Source organism: Chelon labrosus (assembly GCF_963514085.1).
Source record: "Chelon labrosus genome assembly, chromosome: 21".
In the NCBI taxonomy this organism is placed as follows: Eukaryota; Metazoa; Chordata; class Actinopteri; order Mugiliformes; family Mugilidae; genus Chelon; species Chelon labrosus.
This window is the reverse complement of record NC_140354.1, coordinates 4,945,359-4,970,375: the sequence shown is the minus strand read 5'-3', so window position 1 is coordinate 4,970,375 and position 25,017 is coordinate 4,945,359. Positions and strand designations below refer to the sequence as shown.

General features: G+C 42.0%; 1 protein-coding gene across 1 annotated transcript in view; it reads left to right on the top strand.

Annotated features, from left to right (window-relative positions):
• Positions 1–22,771, top strand: part of LOC311506845 (inactive phospholipase C-like protein 2) — a 51,793-nt gene extending 29,022 nt beyond the window's left edge. The window contains exons 2-6 of the mRNA XM_084570957.1: positions 357–2,843; positions 7,416–7,619; positions 10,432–10,507; positions 16,735–16,844; positions 20,951–22,771. Coding sequence (XP_084427083.1) covers positions 357–2,843; positions 7,416–7,619; positions 10,432–10,507; positions 16,735–16,844; positions 20,951–21,415 — 3,342 coding nt within the window. The 3' untranslated portion in view covers positions 21,416–22,771. The remainder of the gene's footprint in view (positions 1–356; positions 2,844–7,415; positions 7,620–10,431; positions 10,508–16,734; positions 16,845–20,950) is intronic.
• The last annotated feature ends 2,246 nt before the right edge of the window (positions 22,772–25,017 follow it).

Below are 25,017 nucleotides of genomic sequence, written 5' to 3'. Positions count from 1 at the left end.
CAAGACCCTGCACTGTGCGTACATACCATGGTGCCTCCTCTCAATAAAGACAGGCCTGAGCAGGTTGGCTTACTGATGGGTCGAACAGGAACAAGAAAGATTACTACTAGAAGTAAAGATGAGCGGTCATCACTGCCTACCTTTTTCTTTTCCTTAGGATTTCCCTTTGAGGATTGAATGTGCATATTGTAAAAGCTGCTCTCCAATGAAAGAGAAAACTCTGCCTTTATTCCTCACATATACATTATAATATGACTATTGCATTCTCTTACTGTGTTTGTTGAATTCAGATACAAATTGTAACAAAAAAATCTTTCTCTACCCCAACCTTACCCCATATCCCATTCTGTTTTCAGGATGGTTCCAAGCAGAGGCAGGTGAGAAAGAAAACAGTGTCCTTCAGCTCAATGCCAAGTGACCGCAAGATCAACAGCACAGCTGCTTGCATGGCTTTCATGATGGAGGGTTGTGAGATGAAGAAGGTGCGTTCCAATTCACGCATGTACAACCGCTACTTCCTGCTGGATCCAGACATGCACTGGCTCCGATGGGAGCCATCAAAGAAGGATTCAGAGAAGGCCAAACTGGAAATTAAGAGCATTAAGGAGGTCCGTTTAGGAAAGAAAACTCCTGTTCTGCGTAGTAATGGTCTCTCGGATCAGTTTCCTGATGAATGTGCTTTCTCAATCATCTATGGGGATAATTATGAATCCTTAGATTTGGTAGGTAGTTCAGCAGATATTGTCAGCAACTGGGTGATGGGCCTGCGGTATCTGGTGTCTTATGGCCGCCACACCGTGGACATGGCAGAACCCAGTCAACCCAGCTTACGAACATCTTGGATTGGCTCAGTGTTTGAACTAGCAGACATGGAAAAGGAAGGACACATAGACCTGTTCAGAGCCACCCAGATAATCAAGGGGCTCAACCCTGGAATGAAAGAGTCCAGGATAGAGCTGAAGTTTAAGGAACTACAGAAAGCTAAAGACCAGTATGGAGAGGCAATTAACATGGACACTTTTGTGGAGGCCTACTGTGAGCTCTGCACACGGCCAGAGATTTTCTTCCTGCTGGTCCAGTTTTCCAGTAACAAGGAATATCTGGACAGTAAAGATCTGATGCTATTCGTTGAGGTGGAACAGGGTGTGGAAGGTGTAACGGAGGACATGTGCAGGGACATTGTTCAGAAATTTGAGCCATCTGCAGAAGGCAGGGAGAGGGGATACCTCTCCATTGATGGTTTTACACACTACCTCTTGTCCTCAGAATGCCACATTTTTGACCCACAGCACAAACGTGTCTGCCAGGATATGACCCAGCCTCTCTCCCACTACTATATAAATTCCTCACATAATGCCTCTCTTCTGGAAGACCATTTCTGGGGTTCGTCAGATATCAGCAGCTACATCCGAGCTCTAAGGATGGGGTGTCGCAGCATTGAGGTTATTGTGTGGGATGGCCCTGATAATGAACCAGTGGTGTATGTAGGTAGTTCTGTAGCTTCACAGCTAGTTTTCTCTAAAGTTCTGGACATTATAAACCAGTATGCTTTTGAGAGCTCAGAGTACCCCCTGATTCTCTGCTTGGTGACCCACTGCTGCATCCCACAGCAGAGGGTCATGGCACAGCACATGAAGAAAATTCTCGGTGACAAGCTGTACATTGAACCCCCCAACAAGGAGGAAAACTACCTACCATCTCCTGAGAAACTGAAAGGTAAAATCCTTCTCAAGGGTAAGAAGTTGCCACCCAGTTGTACTGATGCTGAGGGGGACGTGACAGATGAGGAGGAGGGGCTGGAAATGTCTCGAAGAGTGGGAGCTGATGAGAAGGACCAACTGAATGGCTTGGGCTGCAAGAGACTCAGACTGTGCAAGGAGCTATCTGATCTTGTATCTCTCTGCAAGTCAGTCCAGTTCAGGGACTTTGAGATCTCTAGGAGAGAGCAGAAATTCTGGGAGATATGTTCTTTCAATGAGGTAGATGCAAACAGGTTTGCCAATGAATTCCCAGAAGAATTTGTCTGTTATAACAAGCGCTTCCTCTCCAGAGTATATCCCACGCCTATGAGGATTGATGCCAGCAACATGAACCCCCAGGATTTCTGGAAGTGTGGTTGCCAGATTGTCGCCATGAACTACCAGACACCAGGACTGATGATGGACCTCAACCTAGGCTGGTTCAGGCAGAATGGCAACTGCGGTTATGTTTTGCGGCCAGCCATCATGAGGGAGGAGGTGTCCTACTTTAGTGCCAATGCCCGGGACTCCCTGCCAGGAGTGTCTGCACAGCTTCTTCACATCAAGGTCATCAGTGGGCAGAATCTTCCCAAGCCTCGCGGCTCTGCTGCTAAGGGTGATGTGGTCGAGCCCTACATATATGTGGAGATCCATGGCATACCAGCTGACTGTGCTGAGCAAAGAACCAAGACTGTATCCCAGAATGGTGACAACCCTATTTTTGACGAGAGTTTAGAGTTCCAGATTAATTTACCGGAACTTGCAGTACTACGCTTTGTGGTTCTGGATGATGATTACATTGGAGACGAGTTCATTGGCCAGTACACCATCCCATTTGAGTGCCTACAGCCAGGCTATAGACATGTCCCCTTACAATCTCTTACAGGAGAGTTTCTCCCCAACACCACACTGTTTGTTCATGTAGCCATCACCAACAGGCGTGGTGGAGGAAAGGCACATAAGAGGGGTCTGTCTGTAAGGAAGGGCAGGAAGGCCCGGGAATATACCACCACCAAGACCACAGGAATCAAAGTAGTGGACGAGCTCTTCAGAGCATCCACCCAGCCCCTCAGGGAAGCCACAGATCTCAGAGAAAATGTCCAGGTAAGGAAGTACATATTTACAATATATAATAACTAATCCATGTGTTGGGTTCACTGGCCTGTTTTGTAAAGCTTTATAAGACTGACACCTTTTTACTGCATGTGCATATTTTTACTTTCTGGTGGAGTATTTGTGGCCACGCAGAACAGGTAAATGTTATTGACTCAGTCCCTCTTTGGTTAGTGTGTTTGTGGTCTAAAACTTCTATTAACTTATTTTAATCCAATACAGCTGTCCCTGTTACATAAACAATGGTAAAAGGCAACTATGTGTCCGTTTAATCAGTTGCCTTAACTTTAGATTTGCTGACCTAGTTCCACACCATTTACTTTTACGATTCTTTCGTCTGCATTTATTTTTTAAACAGCGTATTTGATTCATCTACATTTGTTGCACAGCCTGTGGATGGCTTAGGTTGGATATTCATTATACATTATACTTGTTTATACAGAGTAGGACTAACGGGCCACTCTGCTGAGTGCAATATTTCAGATTACAACAGCTTTGCATCTGTGATTGCCGAAGCTTTGCTGAAAATGCTCATAGAAAATCTAGAAAACTTCTGTCAGCTCAAACAAGCTTGTCATTAACTGTGTTTTTTATGTTGTAGAAGAAAACGGTAATAAAGTCACATTGCGGTAAAATTATGAGGTGGATGAATAGTGTAATCATTAATGAGGGACAATTACTGCCCAGGGGAGAGGACTTGGTTGCTAGGCACTTAGTGCACTACTTTAAAACCTAACTGAGCAAATGAAGATTTGTAACCACGTAACAATGTATATTTGGCGGATAACCAGCAGCAGACAACTCTCAGTGTATTTCATTGTGTGATGAGTGAAGAGTGTAATCCAAAGCTTGTCTCATTCGCTCAGTCTACAATTTACAACACAGGAAGTGTAAGCGAGCCTTGTACATGGTGTGTTGTTGGGTTGCTTAGAGTGCAGGCTTCTGTCTTCTTAGAAAACTTTCAAAGAAACGCTTTGTGCACAGTTACAAACACTCCAACCACAATGTTCTGTCTACTCAGAGAAAATAGAAAAAAATGTTAAATGAAAAAAAAAAGATATAACACTGATTTCTTGTATTAGACTGGCACATGTACTGTATGTTCCTCCAGAAGCTACATGTAATTCATCCATTTTTATGCATCCAAGTCATAAATGCCAAGGTCTGTTGGTCTGTCTGTCTTCATTAACCAGTAACCTCAGTCTAATGGTACTGCAAACAAAAGACAGACCAAAGTAAATAGGCAGAAATGTGATTAGAGATCCTGTGGCATGCTGTCATGCATTTTTCAGTTGTGGAACTAGGCATGCTCTGAAAACCATTTTTAACACCAAGACTCCAGTACAAAGAGAAATACAGTATGTTATTGTTCTTGGGATGAATGTGATTCTAGAGGCAGTACCATTATCAATTTAACGTCTGAACACATTAAGAGAAAGGTTACTTCAGTGACAATAAAAGTGTTAGTGGATACAGCTGATCAACAAGATTTCATTACCTTTGGGATAACTGTGACTGCAACAGTTTACTGTGATTAGTTTCTAAGTTTTGCCTTAGATTCATTCAGCAGAAGAAATAGACTCAATCAGAAAATCCCATATCCCTTAAATTTGTATATCTCTACCCATCAAACTCCATTTGAAAATTCCAATCAAGTAACTAATGTTAATGTTGTTAATGTTCTGTACTGTATGATTCAGTGTTAATAAATCTAAGGATGGGGTGTCGTAATCTATTCTTATGTGAAAAATGTCTGTAGGTGATTAGATGTGAATTCGTGTTGACCTGATCAAACAACATTAGTGCCACCAAACCACATTTGGCTAAGGTTTGAAGTGCTAATTTATCTTTATTGAACAGAAGGGATAAAAGCTGAAGAAATAAATTTCAGAGGTAAACTAAAAAGACAGTAAATGAAGGTGTTTTGGAATAAGACCTTTCCCCTTTTAAATGTAAAAATCAAGGAGAGCCGCGTAGGCTTTGTAGAGACCAGCTGCGTGGAAGCTGTTGCCTTGGATCTGGAGGCAGAAAAGGGACCTGTGGCCATCAACCAGACCTGGAAGCTTTGTTGCCCCTGACTTCCCTGACTTTTGTACTCAGACTGTGTGTGCGCTTATGTGAGCGAATGGGTAGATGTGTCACTGTGACTGCAAAGCGCTTTAAGTTCCAAGAGGTAGAAAAGCACTATATAAAAACAAGACCATTTACCCACTAAAACTACAAAAATCTCAGCAGAGTCGTGAAAACATTGCAGACACAGTCAAAAGTTCCTTTTATCCTCAGACAGCAAAGCTTTCAGGTGTTCTGCTTTGAATGATAAAGGAAATGGAATAGTATTTGCTATTAAACCAGTGGACAGATATCATAGGTTGCTATGTGTCATATGTGGATCTAGGCAGTGGATCAATTACTTCTGCGGGAGACTTTAATAAAGTCCTTTGTGGAGGGCTGCTGTCCATGATCCTTATAAAGTGTTGATGGAGCTGGAGGAGTACTACCAGCCTGGAGTTTCTTTATATTTTCTGAAAAGTGTGATCACTATCATTGGCATGATCACCATCACTTTATGCTCTGGGCCAGAGAGAAGAGAGAGAGATACAGAGATAGAAGCAGAAAGAGAAACAGAGAGAGGGGCAAACAGAAACAAAAGCAACGCTGTAACCGGACACGGAGCTTGGGGAATGTTGGAAGAGGAGTAAAGTGGGGGAAGGGAGTAATTAAAAACACAAGCCTCTCATTGGGTTTGTAAATGACTTGGAAACAGTATGGCTTTTATTGCACAACAATTATCCAAAAACATTTATGCATGTGGTCCTATACACACATGCATGGCATTATACAAAACATAATGAATGCTAATAACTTCAGCTCCGACCACACTGAGACATAAACACATGCACTCCCACATGCTCATAGTTCACACAGACACATAACCGCACAGTGGGTTTTAATCCAGAGCCCCACAGCTCTCCCGCTTCCATGATTATGTTACTTTGTAGTTGTGCAGTTGTGCTCGGTGGTTCAAGAGGTGCTAACTGTGTATGAGGCTCAGCATACAGATGCTGCCTGTGTCCCGTGGCCACATTATGTGTCTGTAAGAAGGTCAGGCCTCACAGTGATGGCACATTCTCTTCGCTATGAGAATCTTTCTGTCGGACGGCCTGGAAGTCCAGCCCATGGAGAGGCTGGTTGGCACGCTGCAGCATGCTCAGTGTGTCACACATGTCTTATTCTCTCTCATGCTCTCTTTACTGACTTCCGTTTCCTTGATGTCTCTCATTATCAGTCTCACTTGTCTTTGCAGTTGCAACTCAGCATACTTCAGCCCGAACTCGATTGCACTGAGTTTGAAAAGGACTTAACTACTTAAGTAAACAGATGCACTTAAAAGAAATTACTAAAAAAAAAAAGCCCTCTTAGAGCAACTTTAAGGTTGATTTAAAGTGGCACTGTCTACAGTGCAGAATTCTGACTGGACAGTAAATCAAAAGCTGCATTATGTCTTAGTTACCCGTCCAAGCATGCAAGCTTATTAAATCAAAAACTCTAAGCTGTTGGATGGAATACGTTTTTTTCAAGATTTAACTGTGAAACAAAAGTGGAATCTGTTCACAATGCTTGCAGATCTGTCCCTTGTCTTTGATGACATTACATCAATTTGTCAGATGCTTATGATGCATACTGTACAATGGACGCAGTTTGAGATGTCAGAGTATTGCTCAAGAGCCCTTTATCATGTGATGAGGTTCAAATCACACCTTGCAAGTGATGGCAGACCTCCGCTATCTGAGCCACAGATGCCCCTGATGAAAAATGACATTTGCCATTGATATTCATTAAATCAACAGGACATGCTGAGCTAGAGATTTCCTCTTTCTTACTGTTTATCTAGCAGCAGAGCGCTAAACTGTTCAGCCCTCCGTGTGGTATTTACTTAACATTTGAAGGTCTTTAAGCTAGATATTTGTAGTCCAAACCATAAAAGAAGCTGAGAAAGGATGAGGGAGAAAGAAAGAAAGAGATTGATGAGTGACTGAATATATTTAGCACTTCCACACTGCGGTCAGAACTTTGTCTCCAAATCCTCTGTCGAGTGAGCAGACTAACGTTATGGGAAATGGATAATTTTACTGTCACCAAGACACACACTCGGAGCTATCTCGTCTCATTTCTGGTCTGACGGGAGTATCAAAATTCCTCTCATTAAATCCCCTTACTCAAGGTCATCTGGAAAAGGTTGTTGCAATATTTTCCATTCCATTAGCACAACAGTCACTTCATTTGCAAAGTACAATATCTCTGCAGGAATGTGACTTTGTTGAATACATTGGATAGTTACTGTGGTTGGGTTTATTGTATCAAACAGACTTTAGTTAAAGCGATTCCACATATACTGGTTTAATGTGGACTGTTTTTTATAGTGCAAGCCTTTAACACTTACTTTTCAAATAATGGTGTTTACCAGAGCACCTGGAAATGAGTGAACAGGAATGAGTTCTGTGTTGCATTACAGAAACCCACCAACATGGAGATAAAATACAAATACTGTTGTTTTCTTCACAGAATGCCATGGTGTCCTTCAAGGAGCTCTGTGGCTTAACCCCTGCAGCCAACATGAAGCAGTGTATCCTGACAGTGTCCACCTGGCTGATGAACAGTGAGCGATCACTGAGGGTGACAGTGGACCTGAGCGAGACCTACCCCACCATGGAAGCTCAGGGTCCTGTGCCGGAGCTGCTGCGCAAAGTGCTCAACGCCTATGATATGGTAAACAAGCAGCATGCACAGGAAAGAGTGTATGACAGATGCTAAGCAAAAATCTATGTTAATACTACTGCCAAACCAATTAGTTTATTCATGAATTTAAATTAAGTGATTGAATTTAGTACACACACACACACACACACACACACTCACACACATATATATATATGCAGATGTTTTTTACGATATGTTCGTGCGAGGCAGTAACACAGTTATTATAGTGTGCATCATCAAACTAAATATCGACTTCACGTAAAGATAAAATGTCAAAGCACTCAAGCGAGTGTGATAACAAAGCCTGCCCCGTGATGTTGTGATAAGCACTTCCTGCTCTGTGCAGCTCTTTATAGGTGCTGCGCTTACAAAAATAAAACTTAAAAAGAACAAAGCAGATGGTTATCTCTCTCCCTCCCATCAATACCAACGGTGGCTGAACGCTTGATACGAGCATTCTCAGAGCTTGATGAGTTTCGTAAGCCTTCAAGACGTGGCTCAGACAACCTTCTATATCATATTATCTAGCTGCAGAGACTCATTATATAATTTCACATGACTTTCTCGATCCTTCCGCCGCTCTAACAAGAACAGTGCATTTTTCACCACTTGACATTGGCACGGCCCAAATGGGGTTGGAGGACTCCGTGTGTAATTAGTTATCACCTGCTGTTTCTACTCCCCTTCTCCTCACCTTTATGAGGCACGGTGGGAGCTGATGAAGTGGGTCACTGGTGAGGAAGAGGCTGTAGCGTCCCTGCCGCTCAGGACAACAGAGCTCCTGCTGCGGACACCCAGAGAAGTTCACAGACATCAGGAGTGACACAGCGAACAGCTCCATATAGAGTCAGCTGTAGCTTTTATGAGGTTTCACAGCAGGCAGCGGGCTCAGCGCTGTCAGAGCGACTCTCACGCTCCAGTCCACAAAAGAGTTTTCTGGGGACAAACTGAAAAAACAGGCCCCAGAATCTCCGTTTTTATAGGTTTTAGAGAACCTCCATTTTCAAAACACACCACACAGAAATCACGAGCATGCCAGTAAATGTCAACTAGAATGTTAATCTCATTAAATCGTCTTGCAACACCTTGTGATGACAAATTTATTTTCCCCAGCCGTTTCCTAGTTTATACAAGTTCCTGGATGTTTTGCTGTGCAAGAGGTTTGAACAAGTGGTACAGACTAAGGAGTTTATAATCTTGTATGTCCATTAACCTGATGCCTGTGCCTTAGCAGCTGAGAGTTTGTGTTTGCTCTCCTAAGACTGGCCTGTTGCCACACTGCCTGGTCAAAAACAGAGGACCCAGTGTGTGTGTGGGTGTGTGGGTGGGCGTGGGTGTATATGTGTATGTGTATGTGTGTGTGTGTGTGCACATGTGTCTAAATGGTGACTGCATGGGAGCATAGCTGCCAACACCAGGTCATTTACTGTACAATATTAGTGTGCAGTCCATGCCCTCAGTCACGTCCATGTGGGCTGCAGCCAGATAGCGTTATAACCCTAAGCTGAATGTAACTTCACAGTAGTTCAGCCCACATACAGTATATCGATATATCTATGTATATCTGTATCTATATACAGTGTATATATAGGGTAATGACAGGTTTGTGAGATACTTGTTGCATGCAAGTCTCTATTTGCTATTTTAAATATTTCAGAATCAGAATACTTTATCAATCCTTCAAGGAAATGGTTTAATTTACTGTTTTTCGTACTTGCACCTTTGCCACAACTCTCACCAACACATTCAATTTCACAGTTCTCCTATTCATTCTTTGAGGGTTGGTTAGGATTTTTTGCTAAACGCAGGTTGCTCAAATACATAACGGCTAAGTATCCTCTCAAAGGGATTGTCCAAAATCAGCTCACTCTACAAAACCAGTCCTCACAGGAAGAACAAAACAAGAGAAGACTTGCACATGCACATACAGTATGAGAGCCCGCTTCCTGTCTCCCATAGGGGTGTGAAACTTCATTAGCCTCTTTCTCTGTGCTGGTCCAGCTGCCCCTCATCAGCACTGTGGGATGACGGACAATGCTCAGCCCACTTTTAGCGTTTGTTGGTCAAATGCAAAATCAGAGGTGGAACTACATCTCTGCCAGACTTGGTTTCTTTGTGGTATGATTACATATCTGATTTCAGTGCACATTTTCACATTCTGAAATCAGCTAGTATGTACTAACGGCCCATATATTGAAAAACATTGATATATTTAGATCACACATCAGACTGCACAGGTACAGAACGGGTAAATATATAGTTCAGGGCAGACACTGAGAGTATATTGTATACCAATGCTAGTACAATATATATTGTTAGCCGAGTTGCCACAATCCAGCCCAAGATGATCATAATGATATAATACATCTTTTAAGGTTTATTTGTTTTTATCTAAGTCTGCAAAGTTAAACCATGTGATACTAAACAGACTACATTTCTCTCATGATTTTCATCTCTTGTATGTTGCTGACACACCCAATGAATTGGAAATAGTCTGCTTCCTCTGATTATAATCTTGCCACAATTAATATAATCAGATAAAGACGCTTACATGACAGCCGTGTTACCTTAATTGTGTTATGGCTTAATTGTTGTCCCTGTGAACACAGCAGCTGAGAGCTCAGCCCAAATACTTAAGAATGAGCCGTTTGAGGGGATCAAATTATTGTTGGCTAGCAAATGTGGCAAGAAGTATATGACGTATTTTCCTCTTGGTCCCTGTCTCTGTTTTGTTTGGCTGGGCCTCCGCTGAAGCCTTTCAAGTAGACTCCAGTATGACAGTCATACTGGAAATGAACTAAATGTGCACTTTGTTTTCTAGATGATCCAAACCAGCAAAACACTGATCGAGTCAGCTGACGTGGTCTACTCCAAGCTCACGCAAGCACAACGAGCAGGTATGCAGCATTGTCCTCTGCAGGACATCTTTGTCCAGCTTTCACATCAAAGTCCCTTTCTTACTAGCATTTTCTTTCATTTGCCTGAGAAAGTCAATTTATTTGATGACCTCTGTGTTTTCAGCTCTTGTGTTTTAAGATACAAATGAATTGTGTGATGTACAAAGGTGCATCTGGTGGCTTTTAAACATAGTGATCAGCATGTCCTCCTGCCTGTCAGAGTGAGTTTAGTGTATCTACTCCTACTGCATCTCCATCAACATCAACAGCAGTGGCTGCTGTTGATAGAACACGCCATCATCAGTGAGTCAGCACAGAATAGTTATCATGTCAGTGGGCAGGTGAAAACAATCAGCCCGCTACACAGACAAAGGGTTGAAGGAGAAAGAGGACAGAGAGCATAAACATCCTTTGAGAGGAGGAGAGAAATTAAAAGGTTTGACAGAGTGTGGAGGGAGAGGGGTAGGGACGGCATAATAGAGAAAAAAGGATTTAAAGAAGCATTTTGTTAATAAGGGTACTCGACGTAAGACTTGCAGCCATTGAGAAAAGAGGAGAAAATTGATCATAATATGATCGTTAGGAGAGAAGTGGCTTCTAGTCTAGAAATCCCTTGGCTTGTCTTCTTCAAACTCTTTTACATTCAGCACTAATTCTTCCTCATTTGCCTCTGCTGTAGAGCTCCACAGATAGAGCTCATCATTTGAATACTGACGTCTTCATTTCGCATGTTTACACCTCCTATTCTAGTGCCGTAAGCTACCAGATATAATATAATAGCTTGCGCAAACAAGGGAATTGTATTTGATGCATTGTTGTGTGTTTTGTGTATGATAAGTGGGGCTCACTCACTGACACATGCCAACTCAATATCCTGAGGCCAAAAAGCCAATTTAAGCCTGCTATGCCCAGCTTTTGACCGTGTGACACAGAGGCAGGCATATGCTTCGCTCCCTCCACCACAGCAAGCCAAGCTGATATTCGTGCTGTGCAATTACCCAGGGCTGTGGGCTGAGGGCTGGGGCTTCCATCACAGAGCTGTCCCCTGGCTCAAAGGTTCCCAAACTCAGAGCTGGAAGCATCTTCAAAGGCGATGACTACAGAGTTAAGCAGAGCTTAAACCCCACTCAGCCACACACACAGCAGTGTCAGTGGCTGGATACCGGAGGCTGATGCTTAGCTTACTGCTGCTGTCAGGTGAAAAACTTGTATGTGCTACAGTAAGAAAATCAACCTTGTTTTGTGTCTCACTTTGTCTGAATCATCTAATTAATTTTGAAAGGGCTTTAAAAGCCCAAGGGTTGAGCCCTTTAGCTAAGGAGCATACAGTATACTCTTTCAATCCCACTGTAGTGAAAACATGGAAGTTCAAATATTTGGAGTTACAAGCCTTTCACATAAGTGAAAAGAATACAATGAGGCAGAGGGTTGGAGCGATATCCTGAGGGGCCTCAGCTGCATGCCAAACATAGCACTTTGCCTATCGCCCACTCTCACTCCCCTGCACCCAGCACTGAGACACACACACACACTAAACCCATTGCCATTCTCAAATGCACATCGCTTCCATGCCTATCTGTCCATGCTGCTAGACATTAGCAGTTTTGATAGCAATTAGTGAGGCAGAAAGAAATGCGTGGAAAAATATGAGTGAACAAATAGCAGCCTTTTCTCAGACATTACGTCACGTTACAGCAGGCAGCCAGGGAAACAGATACCCCAACACTGTTAACCAAAATCCAGTTACTTAGCCTTTTATGTGTGGATAGAGCTATGTAATATAAACTACTGTGCTAAATCAAAATTGGGAAAAGGCAATTCTAAACTTGAAATGAAAATTGACCTTGTTGGCCTAAAGGAATATAAGGGCTGCAATAAGATTAGCTTGGAATACACAAGGGAGAGCAGTATTTCATAAAATACATTCAGACATACATTATACTGATCCGTCATTCACAATTGTTTCCTCAAAATTGCTGCAATTATGCTTTTTTCAACAACACATGTAAACATGTATAAAATGTTTTAGTTATATTTTTTGAATATACATATTTCTATTTGTGCTTGCAAAGGCTTGAATGGCATTTCAAGATAGGAGATATGCTTGGTGGGGAAATAATGATGCTTGATGCCATGAGTCAAGATTATCTGCGATAATAGTAAACTAATCACTTACTAATACAGTATTACTGCATACAATAATGTCCAGCCTCTCCAGTCTGTGTGCTCTTTGTCCTCTCCATCTGCTTCCTGTCTCACTGGGTCTGCTTTAGCTCACATACAGCATGTGCAGAATTCTTTCATAATGGTCCGACTGCACTTTTAGCTGCAGCTGTAAGTGTATGTTTAAAAATACTGAACGTGCCGCATTATAACACACCCTCATTTAGAGCTTCTCCCTGCGTTTGTCGTTGATACCTTGTTTAGCCTGTGTCACAGTTTGTCATAATCATTTCTTATGAAACAGAGAGCAAAAACGCCACAGAGGACACTGCGTTACACTCCCTCGACAAAATGTGGCATCTTTCTGACGGCTGGGAAGATTGACAGGCACTGAATGCACCCTTCAGAAAGCATCTAATGAACCATATGATTTTGTACAGACTAACGATGACAAAAGCATCCGCCTGTACACAGAGAGAATCCGAGAGAGGCATACAAAGAGCGAGATGGTGAATTTGCATGGAATTGAGGGTTTTGTCACTATGATCGATCTGGAAGCCAAAGGTATAATTTTGGGGTAATGGCTGTGTGAGAAGCAGAAAAAAGGTGCTATTAGAGCACAGGCCATCAGCAAGGGAGAGATTTAATGTGGGATGGGATATGGCGCGCATGTGCGTGTGCTTTATCTAAGCTTGGTTTAAGGCCTGTGATTCGACCTGACACTTTGACCCTCACAGTTAAAAGTGTGCTCTGCTCATCAGCTAAATGCTGTTGTGACAAAGCCGTAATCATAATCAACGGTGGCTGTGATCTACAATGAGAGACCTGAACTAACCTTATACCTCCTAACAACGTGAAATGATTGGCACTTTAGCAAATTCCACCGCTCATACAGAATATAAACGGCGATGCAGGACAATTTTTGGTTGCTATGGTTCTGACTTGCCAACCTCTCCTCTCCTTCCTGCGTTCAGTTTATGCCCAGACTTTATTTTGCTAATCAGTTTAATTTGGGCAGTGAAGCTGACGTGTTGATGAGGATGGAGAGGTGCTGGATGATTCCCCCAGGGCATCATTGATGGCTCGTCATCACACACATCGCTAATGGGGAACCAGAAAAACAGCTGGGATGCACACTCTGGCACTTCCAGATGCGACCACTGTGTTTTTGTGCACACTGTGTACACTGGTTTATTTGTCTGCACGCATATCTAATCTTTGTGTGGGAGAGCCCGACTCCCACTCCTTCTCTTAACTAGCCTCTATTTTACAAGCTTCCAAATGGATTTTCTTATGTAAGGAATTATTTAAGCAGTTTTTCTCAACAGAAAGTGAACATGTTGTAGTTTTTTGTGTGGATAATGCATTTAGATATGCATGTGTTAGCGTAGTGCTCTCTGTACGGGTTATTGCTTGGTACTGGGGTGATCATCTTACTCATCACAGAAAAAGACATCACAGTTGTTTTGAGGGCTGGAATGAGGCAGTATGGTTAAATGGAAACTCGATGTGACTGTACCCACTCAACTCAAAATAAGGACGCTATTCATGGTGATCTGAGGACATACAGTAAAAAGCATTAAACACTAAAATGGTTTCTACAGGTAGCTTTGCAAAAAGAGTCCTTTCAGTTGGAGATGCTTCTGGAATAAAGGCTATACAATTTGACATTTAGACACATTGTATCTCTCAGCATCTCTTTCTGTTCCATATCTAGTGCTGCGGGGTGTTGAGGTGCCTGGTTTGAATATAGCCCAGCATTCTGCAATGATAAAGCAGACCCAGGAACAGGCAAAAGCTCACCGGGTCTTTAAATGGGTTTAGAACCTATCGGCACCCAACAAGCCTTACAATTCCTGTTTGTGGATGTCTCTTTTCATGCACTCTACACTATATGAGTTGTAAAACCTTGAAAAGCAAAGGGTTAAAGAAATATCCCTCCCTGATCTTCATCAGCTTTGTACAGTCATTGTTTCCCCAGCTCATCAGCAGCTGGAAAATCCCATTCTCTGTTTGCCTTGATAATATCCTGCTTGTGCTTTGCAGGGTCTATGAATTGAGTTGAATTAATGAAACAATGATCTTAGTGTTCTGTATCTCCCTCTCACTGCCTTTACCATTTTTGTTTTTTTCATTTCTTTTCATCAGATCCTGTTTGGAGATTCTGTTTGATTTTATTATTTACTAGCTTTCCCTCTCTCTGCCTGAAGCCTGCAGCTTGTCCTTTTTTTTCTGTGTGTGTGTGTGTGTGTGTGTGTGTGTGTGTGTGTGTATTTGGAGCATATGGGGGCTGCTGCAGTCCTCATTACAAAGGCAACAACTCCCTGTTCGTTGCAGAGACTGTAAGGCTTTACTGCGGTGTGTGTTTCTCTCTACATTTGTGAGGCTATTCAGAAGAGATATGTTGCCCCCCAAGTCCTCCTATCTTAGCTCCCCTCCCTTTCTCTCTCTTTCTTTTTCCACTAGAGAAGGAAAACGTAAGACCCTGTCTCTTCAGAGTGTGCCATGGGGCCACATTTTGTTTATTAGCTCACATTTCGCACAGTTTAAGCGACAGTAAGGAACTGTAACTGGCAGGGTAAGGAAAAGCTTAATAATTGTGAAATTAAATCCTTGAAGAGGTTGTGTTGCGATGAGCAGCCTTGGGCTAATTTAATCTCGTGTTCATCACCCCGCCAGCCTCACTCCTCATGTCCTGTGATTGCAAACTTCCTTGACTCATAAGGATCAGCCCATTAACTACAACGGATTACAAGATCAAATCTTAATCCACGTTACGCAACTTTCAGGCACAGAAACAGATATTCTGTAGTAGTTCTACATATCCTGTGTTTGGAAAACTAAGGAACAACTGTTTTTAAAACTTTTTAAAGCAAAAGTTTATTTTTTCTGGGTTTACTGCTTGATGTCTGCAGGTGTGCTGCAGATGGTTCTGGAAAGATGTTCTTAGTATTCTTTCCACTTACTTACCTCATAAAATGTAAAACAAGATAATAATATGTCTTATGTCTGTACTGGGAAGTCTAAAATATGTTTGTATGTCAAGGATGCACACCAAGAACAACAATATAAAGCATTAGAATAGTGGTAGATAATGCAACTACATTACTAAACATAGAGATGACATACTTTTGCAGTACAAGTGGGGTGCATTCTTTCATTCAACTGTAACTGCTTACTCGTGAAGGGTCACAGGGGGAACACAGACAGGCCCCAGTCGGCCCATGGATTCAAACTCAGAACCTTCTTGCTGTGAGGCATCTGTGCTAACCACCACGCCACTGAATATTAAACCAACCAATTTAGTGTGTCAGTATTTTAATGCCCCAGTATGTGCATATTATCTTTACCCTTAAAAATGTTACTTACGATGGTGCCTCTGGACATTTTTTTATATTTTTTTTTAAAGTAAGTAAGTCTGCCACGGGGATGATGTACGGTTCCTTCTCTCCACCAAACATCAATTTTACTTTTCTTGACAGCCGTTGTGGTGCAGTATCTGCCTACTAGGTACTGGGAAGAACTGAGGACTAAAGAATGAATGACTTGAGATGATGGTCTTTTGTGTATTATGTCCTATGTTTCATCAGTGTCTTTGCAGTAGATCAGAGTGAAATAAGGTCAGCTGTCAGGGCCAGACTGAAAAGCAGGCTGAGACTTATAGGTTTAGGAGGAGTTTGTTTTTAAAGCCAGGAGATTAGTAATGGTCTGATTAGTAGTAGGAGGCTAATTAGCGGTTAGCCTGCATTGTACTACCTCAAATATTCCCAATGTGCTGCTGTGTTTAAATGCGATGGTATTGTTATAATGTAGGTGTTGTTATGCAGGCTTGGCGTGACAGTGAGAAATAACAAGGGCACTTTAAAAATGTATGCTGCCTACGAGGATATTTATGGCTATTTTATCAGTAATTGTTATATTGTACTTACTATCCTGGTGGTGAAACAAGAGGGAATTATATTCCATAGCTATCTATCTGCTGCAATTTTTGCATTGTAGTTCTGTTTCTGTATTTAATAATATTTCTACTGTATAATTCATATGTCATGTCTGTCTGTATCAAGGTCTGGACTTCCATGAGGACCTTCATCGCATCGGAGCAAAGGAGGGTTTGAAAGGCCGCAAACTTCAGAAGGCCATGGAGAGCTACGCTTGGAACATTACCGTGCTAAAGGTGAGCAAACCCCACTCTGCACGTGGCCTTCAACCCAGCAACGACCCTCATGATTCTGTTGCATCTCCATTTGCATAAAATATAGCTAATAACTCTGATTGATGTGTGATTACTTTGGGGACTATAACCAGATGGATAAGCAGTCCCAGGCCCTGCTGTTGAGATTAAACCGCACAATGTCTTAAGAAAGCTCATTGGGCTAATTGTATTTCCCTCCTCTCTAATCTCTAAATCTCTTAATTAATTAGCATTGATTTCAAGTACAGTTTTATTTATTTGTGTGTGTGCCTTGACAGGACATGATAGGATTGTTCACACTAGTTTGTAGACACACATGCTGCTCTATTATTCCTCTTACGGAGACACTGGTCCCTCCTGGATATGCCTTGAAGAGGATGCCAAGTTGAGTTCTTAATATTACTTGTGTGTCCTAGGTTCAGTCTGTGGGCCTGCTTTGGAAATACATTCTCATGTTTTATTTGCATTCTTACTGCAGGAGCTCTTGGCTTTACCAGCTTGTCTCTGACTGCCATTTATTCTGACGTGTATACTGGACAATATTATCTGTAAATGAACGTATTCCTCAGAAACTGGTGGTACATTTTTTTTTAGCCCTGAGTAGAGCTTGCAGGTGTTCACGGCACGCTGCATACAGCTGCAGCAGCCTTCACAAATAAGCCGTTGTTAAGTGTTTAAATGTTTTTTTTGGTGACTCAGATGAAGGTGAGGCATAGCAGAATTTTGAAAAGTGATATGCCTCACGTTTTTTTTTTTTTTTTGGTCAGGCCACCTTTCTAAAGTTTGAAAAAAATAATAAGAATAAACAAGCAATAAATAAAAGCAGAATATGCTCACATTTAAGCAGCTGTTCTTGTGAAACATTCTTTCTTTTGCACTACTATAGCACACATTGTGCAATGGCCGCAATGATCTTAATTAAGCTGCAGTGCAACATTGGAATGTATTTCTTAACAGGTGGACACCCAAACCAACCCCTATCTCAACCCTGCTCTTTCTACACTATCACTCCTAAACCCATCCATTCATTGCCTCACCAAACGCACCCTCTTTTGTCCTTTCCTTGTCCTCTAATTTCTCTGATGAGCCGCCCTCTCAGTGTACAGCATAGCCACTGTGTTATGCACATAACTCCACCTCTTCCTTCTCTCATTCATCAGTTGTAATCTGTGCCTCATACTGAACATTTGGTGAGAGCCTGGTGCCTGTTTGCCAAGACTGGCAGCCATGCCCAGTTATTTCATCTGTCAACCTCTCAGCTGGCCGGGAAGCACTCGCTTGTGTTCAGGCAGGGATACAGAGGCGGGGAGCTTAGGGGAAAATAGAGGAACAGTAATGTCCTTTCTCTGTCTCTCACTCTCTATCCCCCAAACTCCCTTTCCACTCTTACTTTGACAGTCAGATCAGAGCTGTCATGGCGAATGAGGGTATTTGCCCATTGCTGTCACTCACTGTACCTATCTGTCATGAGAAAAGCAAAATCAAAGAGATGGAAATAGAGGATTTGAAGCAAATGTCAAGCATTGTGCAGCTCTTTGTAGAAGAGTACCAGGGTCGTTGGTGCAGATGTTGGCCCTCCATCATAGTTGTGACCCTTTTTTTTGGTCAAACCAAAACTTTGCATCAAATTTGTACAGCTGATACAGCTTCAGCCCAGGAACATCACAAAAATAGAGGTGTTTGTATAGTTAGGGACTCAAGTAGGAACCCACTGAATTCCTTAATTATACATCCAATGAAGATGAATTGCTCACAGTCTTGCTCATATGCTACAGTCACATACCGCTATCTGTCAACGACTACAACCTTTAAAGTAATGCACAGCAAAGGCAGGTTATTGACTACCCAATTTCTTTCAAAGAAATGGACCAATTCTGACAAACAAGAAGCATGCGCTTGACTAGAATTTACGAGTATTGTGATGGGATTTGGTGGCTGCCCTTGTTTGGGCTTAGCCCCCTGTGGATATCTTGAGGCCAGCTGTAGGGGTGAATGCATCCAAAAACAAGTGCCGTCGTGATTTGGCTCTGGAAGCACAGCACTAGCTTTTTGCTGTCTTATTTTATGCTCGGTGAGTCATGACTTACATAATTTCTTTTTTTTTTTTTTTCAAACATATGACTTATTCATTCTCCTCACTTGGGTGCTGGATTCGCTCAGGTAAAAGGCCACTTGCAGCGTATTAACATTAGTGAGAGTAAAACAATGTCCATCGTGTGCAGGGCAGCACCTTCACTCCTCCCTGAGTATGTCAGACCGTAGGGCCTGCCTTGTGGCACAATAAACTTTATCCCTTTCACCTTTTACACTTCACTCTGGATGGAGCATATCAGGTCAGCCTGTCCCTCTTCACAGGGATGTTAGGATTGAATAAAGTTCAGTGGGAGGGAGGTAAAATATGCAGGCCACTGCTTTCAACTTTCTTGTGAGCAGATGTTGGAGTGGACACATTGGAGGGGGGGTTGTGGCAGTGCTAAGAGCCCTGGTGGGAATGAGTGAAGCATTTAGAGACTGCAGAAGTGGAGTGAGTTTGTAAAAGCTTGTGGGCAAGTATTTCTTTTTCATTTTTTCTTTCAACAGTACTAATATTGTAAGCACCTCTTACACAAAGACATGACTGCCAGTGGAGAAATGAGACAGCTAGCTTAGGGAGGCTGACAGCCATGGCAGTGGCCCAGATTGACTTGACAGTGCTGTAACTCAGGGGGCCTGCCCTGGCCACTTCCTCCACATATGGCAAGGATTCTTCTCTGGGGTGCTCAATTAAAGAGCAGAAATGGAATATAGCATTATCACTATATGAAAGCATTGTTCACCAGCTGAGAGAAGTATCATGAAGGGCTGGCAAGAAACCAAGGGTCTTTGTTTAGTGGCTCAATACTGCCCCCTTCTGTATCTTAGTAGTCAATGCATCAATGATAAACAACTGGATTTCATCCATTGTTGTGTCTTTTTTAAGTCAGATCATGGGCGTGGTAGTGGGGGCCCGAGTAGGGAGAGGGCCCATGAAAATCCAGATTTTTTATTTATTTATTTATTTATTTATTTTGAATGAATGAATTGGGCCCTCCAATTAATTGGTGTCAAAATGTCAAAATGTATTTCAAATATATTGATAACATCAGCTGAGAGAATGAACTTTGTGTCACAGCCCTCTCAACTTATTGTACATTCTGGGGGCACCCTCTTGGAGACGCACAATGGTTTAGTCCGCCCATAGACAGCGACCGGCGAAAAGTACGCATTGACTAGTACGTCAGTGAGCCCAGATTGAATGACCTGGAGGCTATCTGTCATCATGCCGCCCAAAAAACACAAATTGGGGTACCAGAAAAAGAAAGAGCGGAAAGAAAAAGAAATAAGGCAGAATGAGGGGAAGCAACTGTTAACTGCTTTCTTTCCAAAAGGGGAACCGAGTTAACTTGTTGTGTAACTGCATCCAGTTAACGTTAACGTTGTTGTAGAGTCAGTGGGCAGTTACTGGGATGTAAATTACATCCTTACATCTCGTGTAAGGCTTTAGCAAGGCTTTATTTCTTTTTCTGAAAGCTGAAGAACTATTTTATTGAAAAATTAGATAGTTTATTTGATTTTATTCTCTGTGTACAGTTGTTGGCTCCTGTTCAAGAATAAATGTTTTTAAATCAAAATGTGTCATGGATCAAAAAGAACCAGATGTAGCCTAATGTTTATAGGTGTTTGAGCACAAGTAGGCCAAATGCATCAATTCAGGTGGTGAATGAAAGAACCAGTCATCAATATAATCTGATCTGATTTTACTTTAAAACCCTATTTATGCATGTATTTATAAATAAATGCCCCAATTTTTTTTCATCGCACACTTCTTGCACTGGCATGGATAGGGGCCCACTGACATTAAGAGTGTACAGGACCCTGAATTTGGTGCTATGCCCCTGAGCCAGATAGAAACTATTTCCCTCAAAGTTAAAACAGCTTTGAGTGAAACATAATGAAGGTATTTTTATTGCATTCAACCTGGTAAAAAAAAAAAAAATAGTTTGTAGTATTAACAAAATCCTCTTTCTTCCTCTCTGTTCTTTTTGTAATTTTCTTTGTCTCACTCTCAGGGCCAGGCAGATCTTCTGAAGCATGCTAAGAGCGAGGCACTGGACACTCTGCGTCAGATCCACTGTGCAGCTCAGTCCTGTGGCCTCAGTAAAAATGGTGCAGCTTCCCCACAGCTTCAGCACCATCCACACCACCAGCCACAACAGATACAGCAACAGCCTCAGGCCAAGCCCCACCCACAGCCTCCATTACTGTACCAGTCCCAAACCCAGGTCCAATCCCAGACCACACCTCAGGCTTATCTCCATCCCCATATCCAGCAATATCCCCAACTGCCTCCCCAGCCACCACCTTTCAGTCTGATCCAAACAGTGTCAAGACCACCGGCCTATCCTCAACCCCCACCCCTTCCCCAGCAGCTTCAGCTTCAGTTCCAGAGCCAGCAGAGGGCAGCAGGACCTCTCAATACCATCCATGAGAAAGAAAAAGAGATGGTCATTGACAATCCTCCAGGATCCTGCTGACCCGCAGCCTGTGTCCACAGAGAATCCTACCCAAAGGGAGACAGAGAGAGTAATGTAGAGAAGCAGAAGGATGTAGAAGTAAAGCAAGAGGCTGATAAGGAAAAGGACATCCAGGAAGTTGCAGAGAAAGTCAAAGAGATGATGATGACAAGGAAGACTCGTCGTGTTAGAAGCGAGACACAAGTCTGACATGAAAGCTGAAGACCTCACACTTGAGTCGCACATTTTTGATCAGAATAGAAAACTGGAAATATAATGTTTGGTTTTCTCTGGATTTGGAAGGTAATCTTCTGAGCCAGAAAGTTAACTAACATTTTTCTGTTCTCTCTTGTGAAAACTAAAAAGGATAACAGCTGGTAACGGAAGGAATGCATTCAGTAGTTGTATTGGTGAGCTAGATATTCCTGTCTCTCTCTGGGCAGTGCTAGTTACATGCTGCTCCACAATGTACTCTAGCTTTGTGGGCACAGGCTTTACCTCACATTGGCATTTAATGCCACAAATTTGCCTTTTTATTTTTAGAGACGGCATGTCTTTGAGTTTTTATTTCTTCATACCTTCTTCCTCCTTCATCTTAGACATGAGGCTAAGTGCAAAACCACTCTCCTTTCAATGACGCACATGCCATTTTAATTTTAAGTGCACTAAGTAGAGCAGCTCTACTGGGCTGAGCACTGTAGGAGTCACAAATTACCATTTCAGCACAAACCGGGGAGCAATAGAGCTAAAATAGAAAATCAAACCGCAGCTGTTAATGTGTTCAACCCTACTGATGTATACCTTGCTGATGTCATCTTCCACGTGTTGTGTCATTCTTTAGGATTTAAATTCTTCTGCATTTCTGGACACTTCCCCACAAGATCTCCTTGTCTCCTTCCCAGGGACTGTGTTTATGATGTTATGTGAGTTGGTGTTTTGGTCCCCAGGGTTGAGCAAGCCAATCCAGCCAATCACAACTGGAATATATGACCCCTGTCTGTTAGAGGTCAAAGGTCAACATGAACCATTGTACTGCTGTCAGTAAAACACAGAGTCATTATTGATGTAAACTATATGTAAAATGTATGAAGGGAACATATATTGCTATAATAATTCTCAGACATTAATGATTGATATTATGATAATTGTTGTTAGTTTTATTGATATTCTGATTCTTTTTTTAACATTACTTCCACATATACAGTGATTTGACACCTGTTGTTCTGTGGTGCAGATCAGGAACAACCAGTGCATGTGGGACTGGAACGAGGGATTACGGGTTAGCGCCACAACACAAGGGTCAAACAATAACCTGACATGTGTTACACATTAAAGTGAGTGTGGATTCTGTAAGAGCTCTTTAAGTGGCCCATTAAAACTGGCTTTATTGTTTATCCTGCCTCCTCTTGTTCATTGCTCATTAATAACTTTCAATTGCTTATTGTTATATGCAAATATACAGAGATGTTTAAGGGGAACTATTATTTTTTACAACCTGGACCTTATTTCTGGCATAAAATACGGCCATTTACTCACCCATATAACTTTTGTGTAATTCGTATTCCTTCAGGAGATAATTAGATCAGCGTATATCCATGTAGTGGGAGTGACTGGGGCACCGAAACGCAGCCTCTAAACAATGCATTATCTGCCGCGAAATTTCACCCATTTTTAATATGGGTGAGTAAACGACCATTTTATGCCAAATAAGGTCCAGGTTGTAAAAAACAGTAGTTCCCCCTTAAATGTGTCTGGTCTTGGCAATTAGGTTTGAATTTCACAAGGGCATATACTCATAATCACTCATAGTTTTAACAGCGCAGAGTTCACACAGTGGTTGTGAGCAGTGACCTTTTTCAAACTGACCTACATTATATTTAGATAAAAGCAGTGTCCCAATTGAAACTAAAGTGATTCCTTTAATCTAAAAAGAAAAATGAAATAAAAAAAATAAATTAGATTTATGCCGTTTATTGTCATAACAGTAATGTACTGTTTAAAGCAGTACATCCTGTTGTCCATAAGATGGCAACAGTCATTAAGTAAATGCCTGTGAGGATGAAGTCAGTAGTTGATGTGTTTTCCTATCCTTATACTGTATGTTTGCAAAGCTGAATGCAAAGTTTTCTACGATTTTTAAAGCTGATCTTGTGGGTGCAGAGGTGTAGCTCAGAGTTTCTGGCCTCGTTCAAGTTTGCCAAGGGCCTCAATTTTTTCACCTTAATAATTGTACTTAAAGTCGGTCTTTTTCAGCTGTGTGCACACAAAACATTAACAAATACCCTACAGAACCCTTTCTTGATGTGTCAGTATGGCACCTTTGGTATGAGAGAATAAAGCTCATAGAAGCTCATTAGCATGGCCTTTGAATAAGCCTTCTCATTAGAACTGAGAAAGGGCAGCAGTGTTTTTTATATATTATTTATAGATATCTTAGAACTCACTGGACACATTAGCTAATTGACTTCTGTCCCTCAACACTCATTGTGAAGGTATGTCTTAATAAACCCTAGGCAGGCGACCACAAAGAAATACCTCTACTTCATTCGACGTCCACACAGGTGCCTTGGAGATGATTTGCAACACAAGGCTAATGAATGGCTCACAGCAAAACTTCAAATGAGCAAACAGGAGAATTTGTGGTTTTGTGTCATGTTTGTGGCTGTCCTGAGTGACGTCCTGAGGACTGACGATGCAAACGCACAACAATATAAAAGACACTTGTTCTTTTCCCGGGGAGATAAGAAGATCAGATGCCTCTCCTTCACACACGCCAGAAGATGACCAGCTTCCCCTTCAACTTCCAGACGGCTACTGGGATGGTCTCGTTTAACAGGGTAAGACATCTCAAGTTAGATTTTCGTTTAAAACTGAAATGGTTTTACATTTATTCCAGCTTTTTCACTCACAATGTTTGTGCATTAGTTTGGTAGTTCTTAAATTCTAAAGTATGTGGGAGAACAATAGCATTTGATGCACTTAATATGAATATTTACCACTGGGTATTTTACATCTACCATTGTTTCATCACATCAGATCCAAAAGCGCTGCTCTGGAGGGTTGCGGGGGGCTAGAGCCTATCCCAGGTATCACTGGGCGAGAGGCAGGGTACACCCTGGACGGGTCTCCAGTCTATTGCAGGGCTAACACAGAGAGACAGACAACCATTCACACTCACGCTCACACTCACACCTAAGGCTAATTTAGAATCGCCAATTAACCTAACCAGCATGTCTTTGGATGGTGGGAGGAAGCCGGAGTACCCGGAGACAACCCCCCGCAGACACAGGGAGAACATGCAAACTCTACACAGAAAGGCCCCAGATGGAATTGAATCCAGAACCTTCTTGCTGTGATTCAACAATTTATGTTATTCATGCATGGTTAAGTAACCACTTATTACCATTATGTTTGCAAATTGGCATGGTGATGCTAACTAACTACTAGTTTTGACTTGTGTTTAGGGTTTCGCTCTTTTTACATAGAACATATGTCTCAGTATAGTGTTGGAAATTCAGTAATTCATGTTTCTTATGCATATTTGTCTTGAGTTCAGTTCTTTGCATTGATATATTACATTTGAACATACAACTTTGCAGACAAAGAAGTTGTGTTTGTAGTTT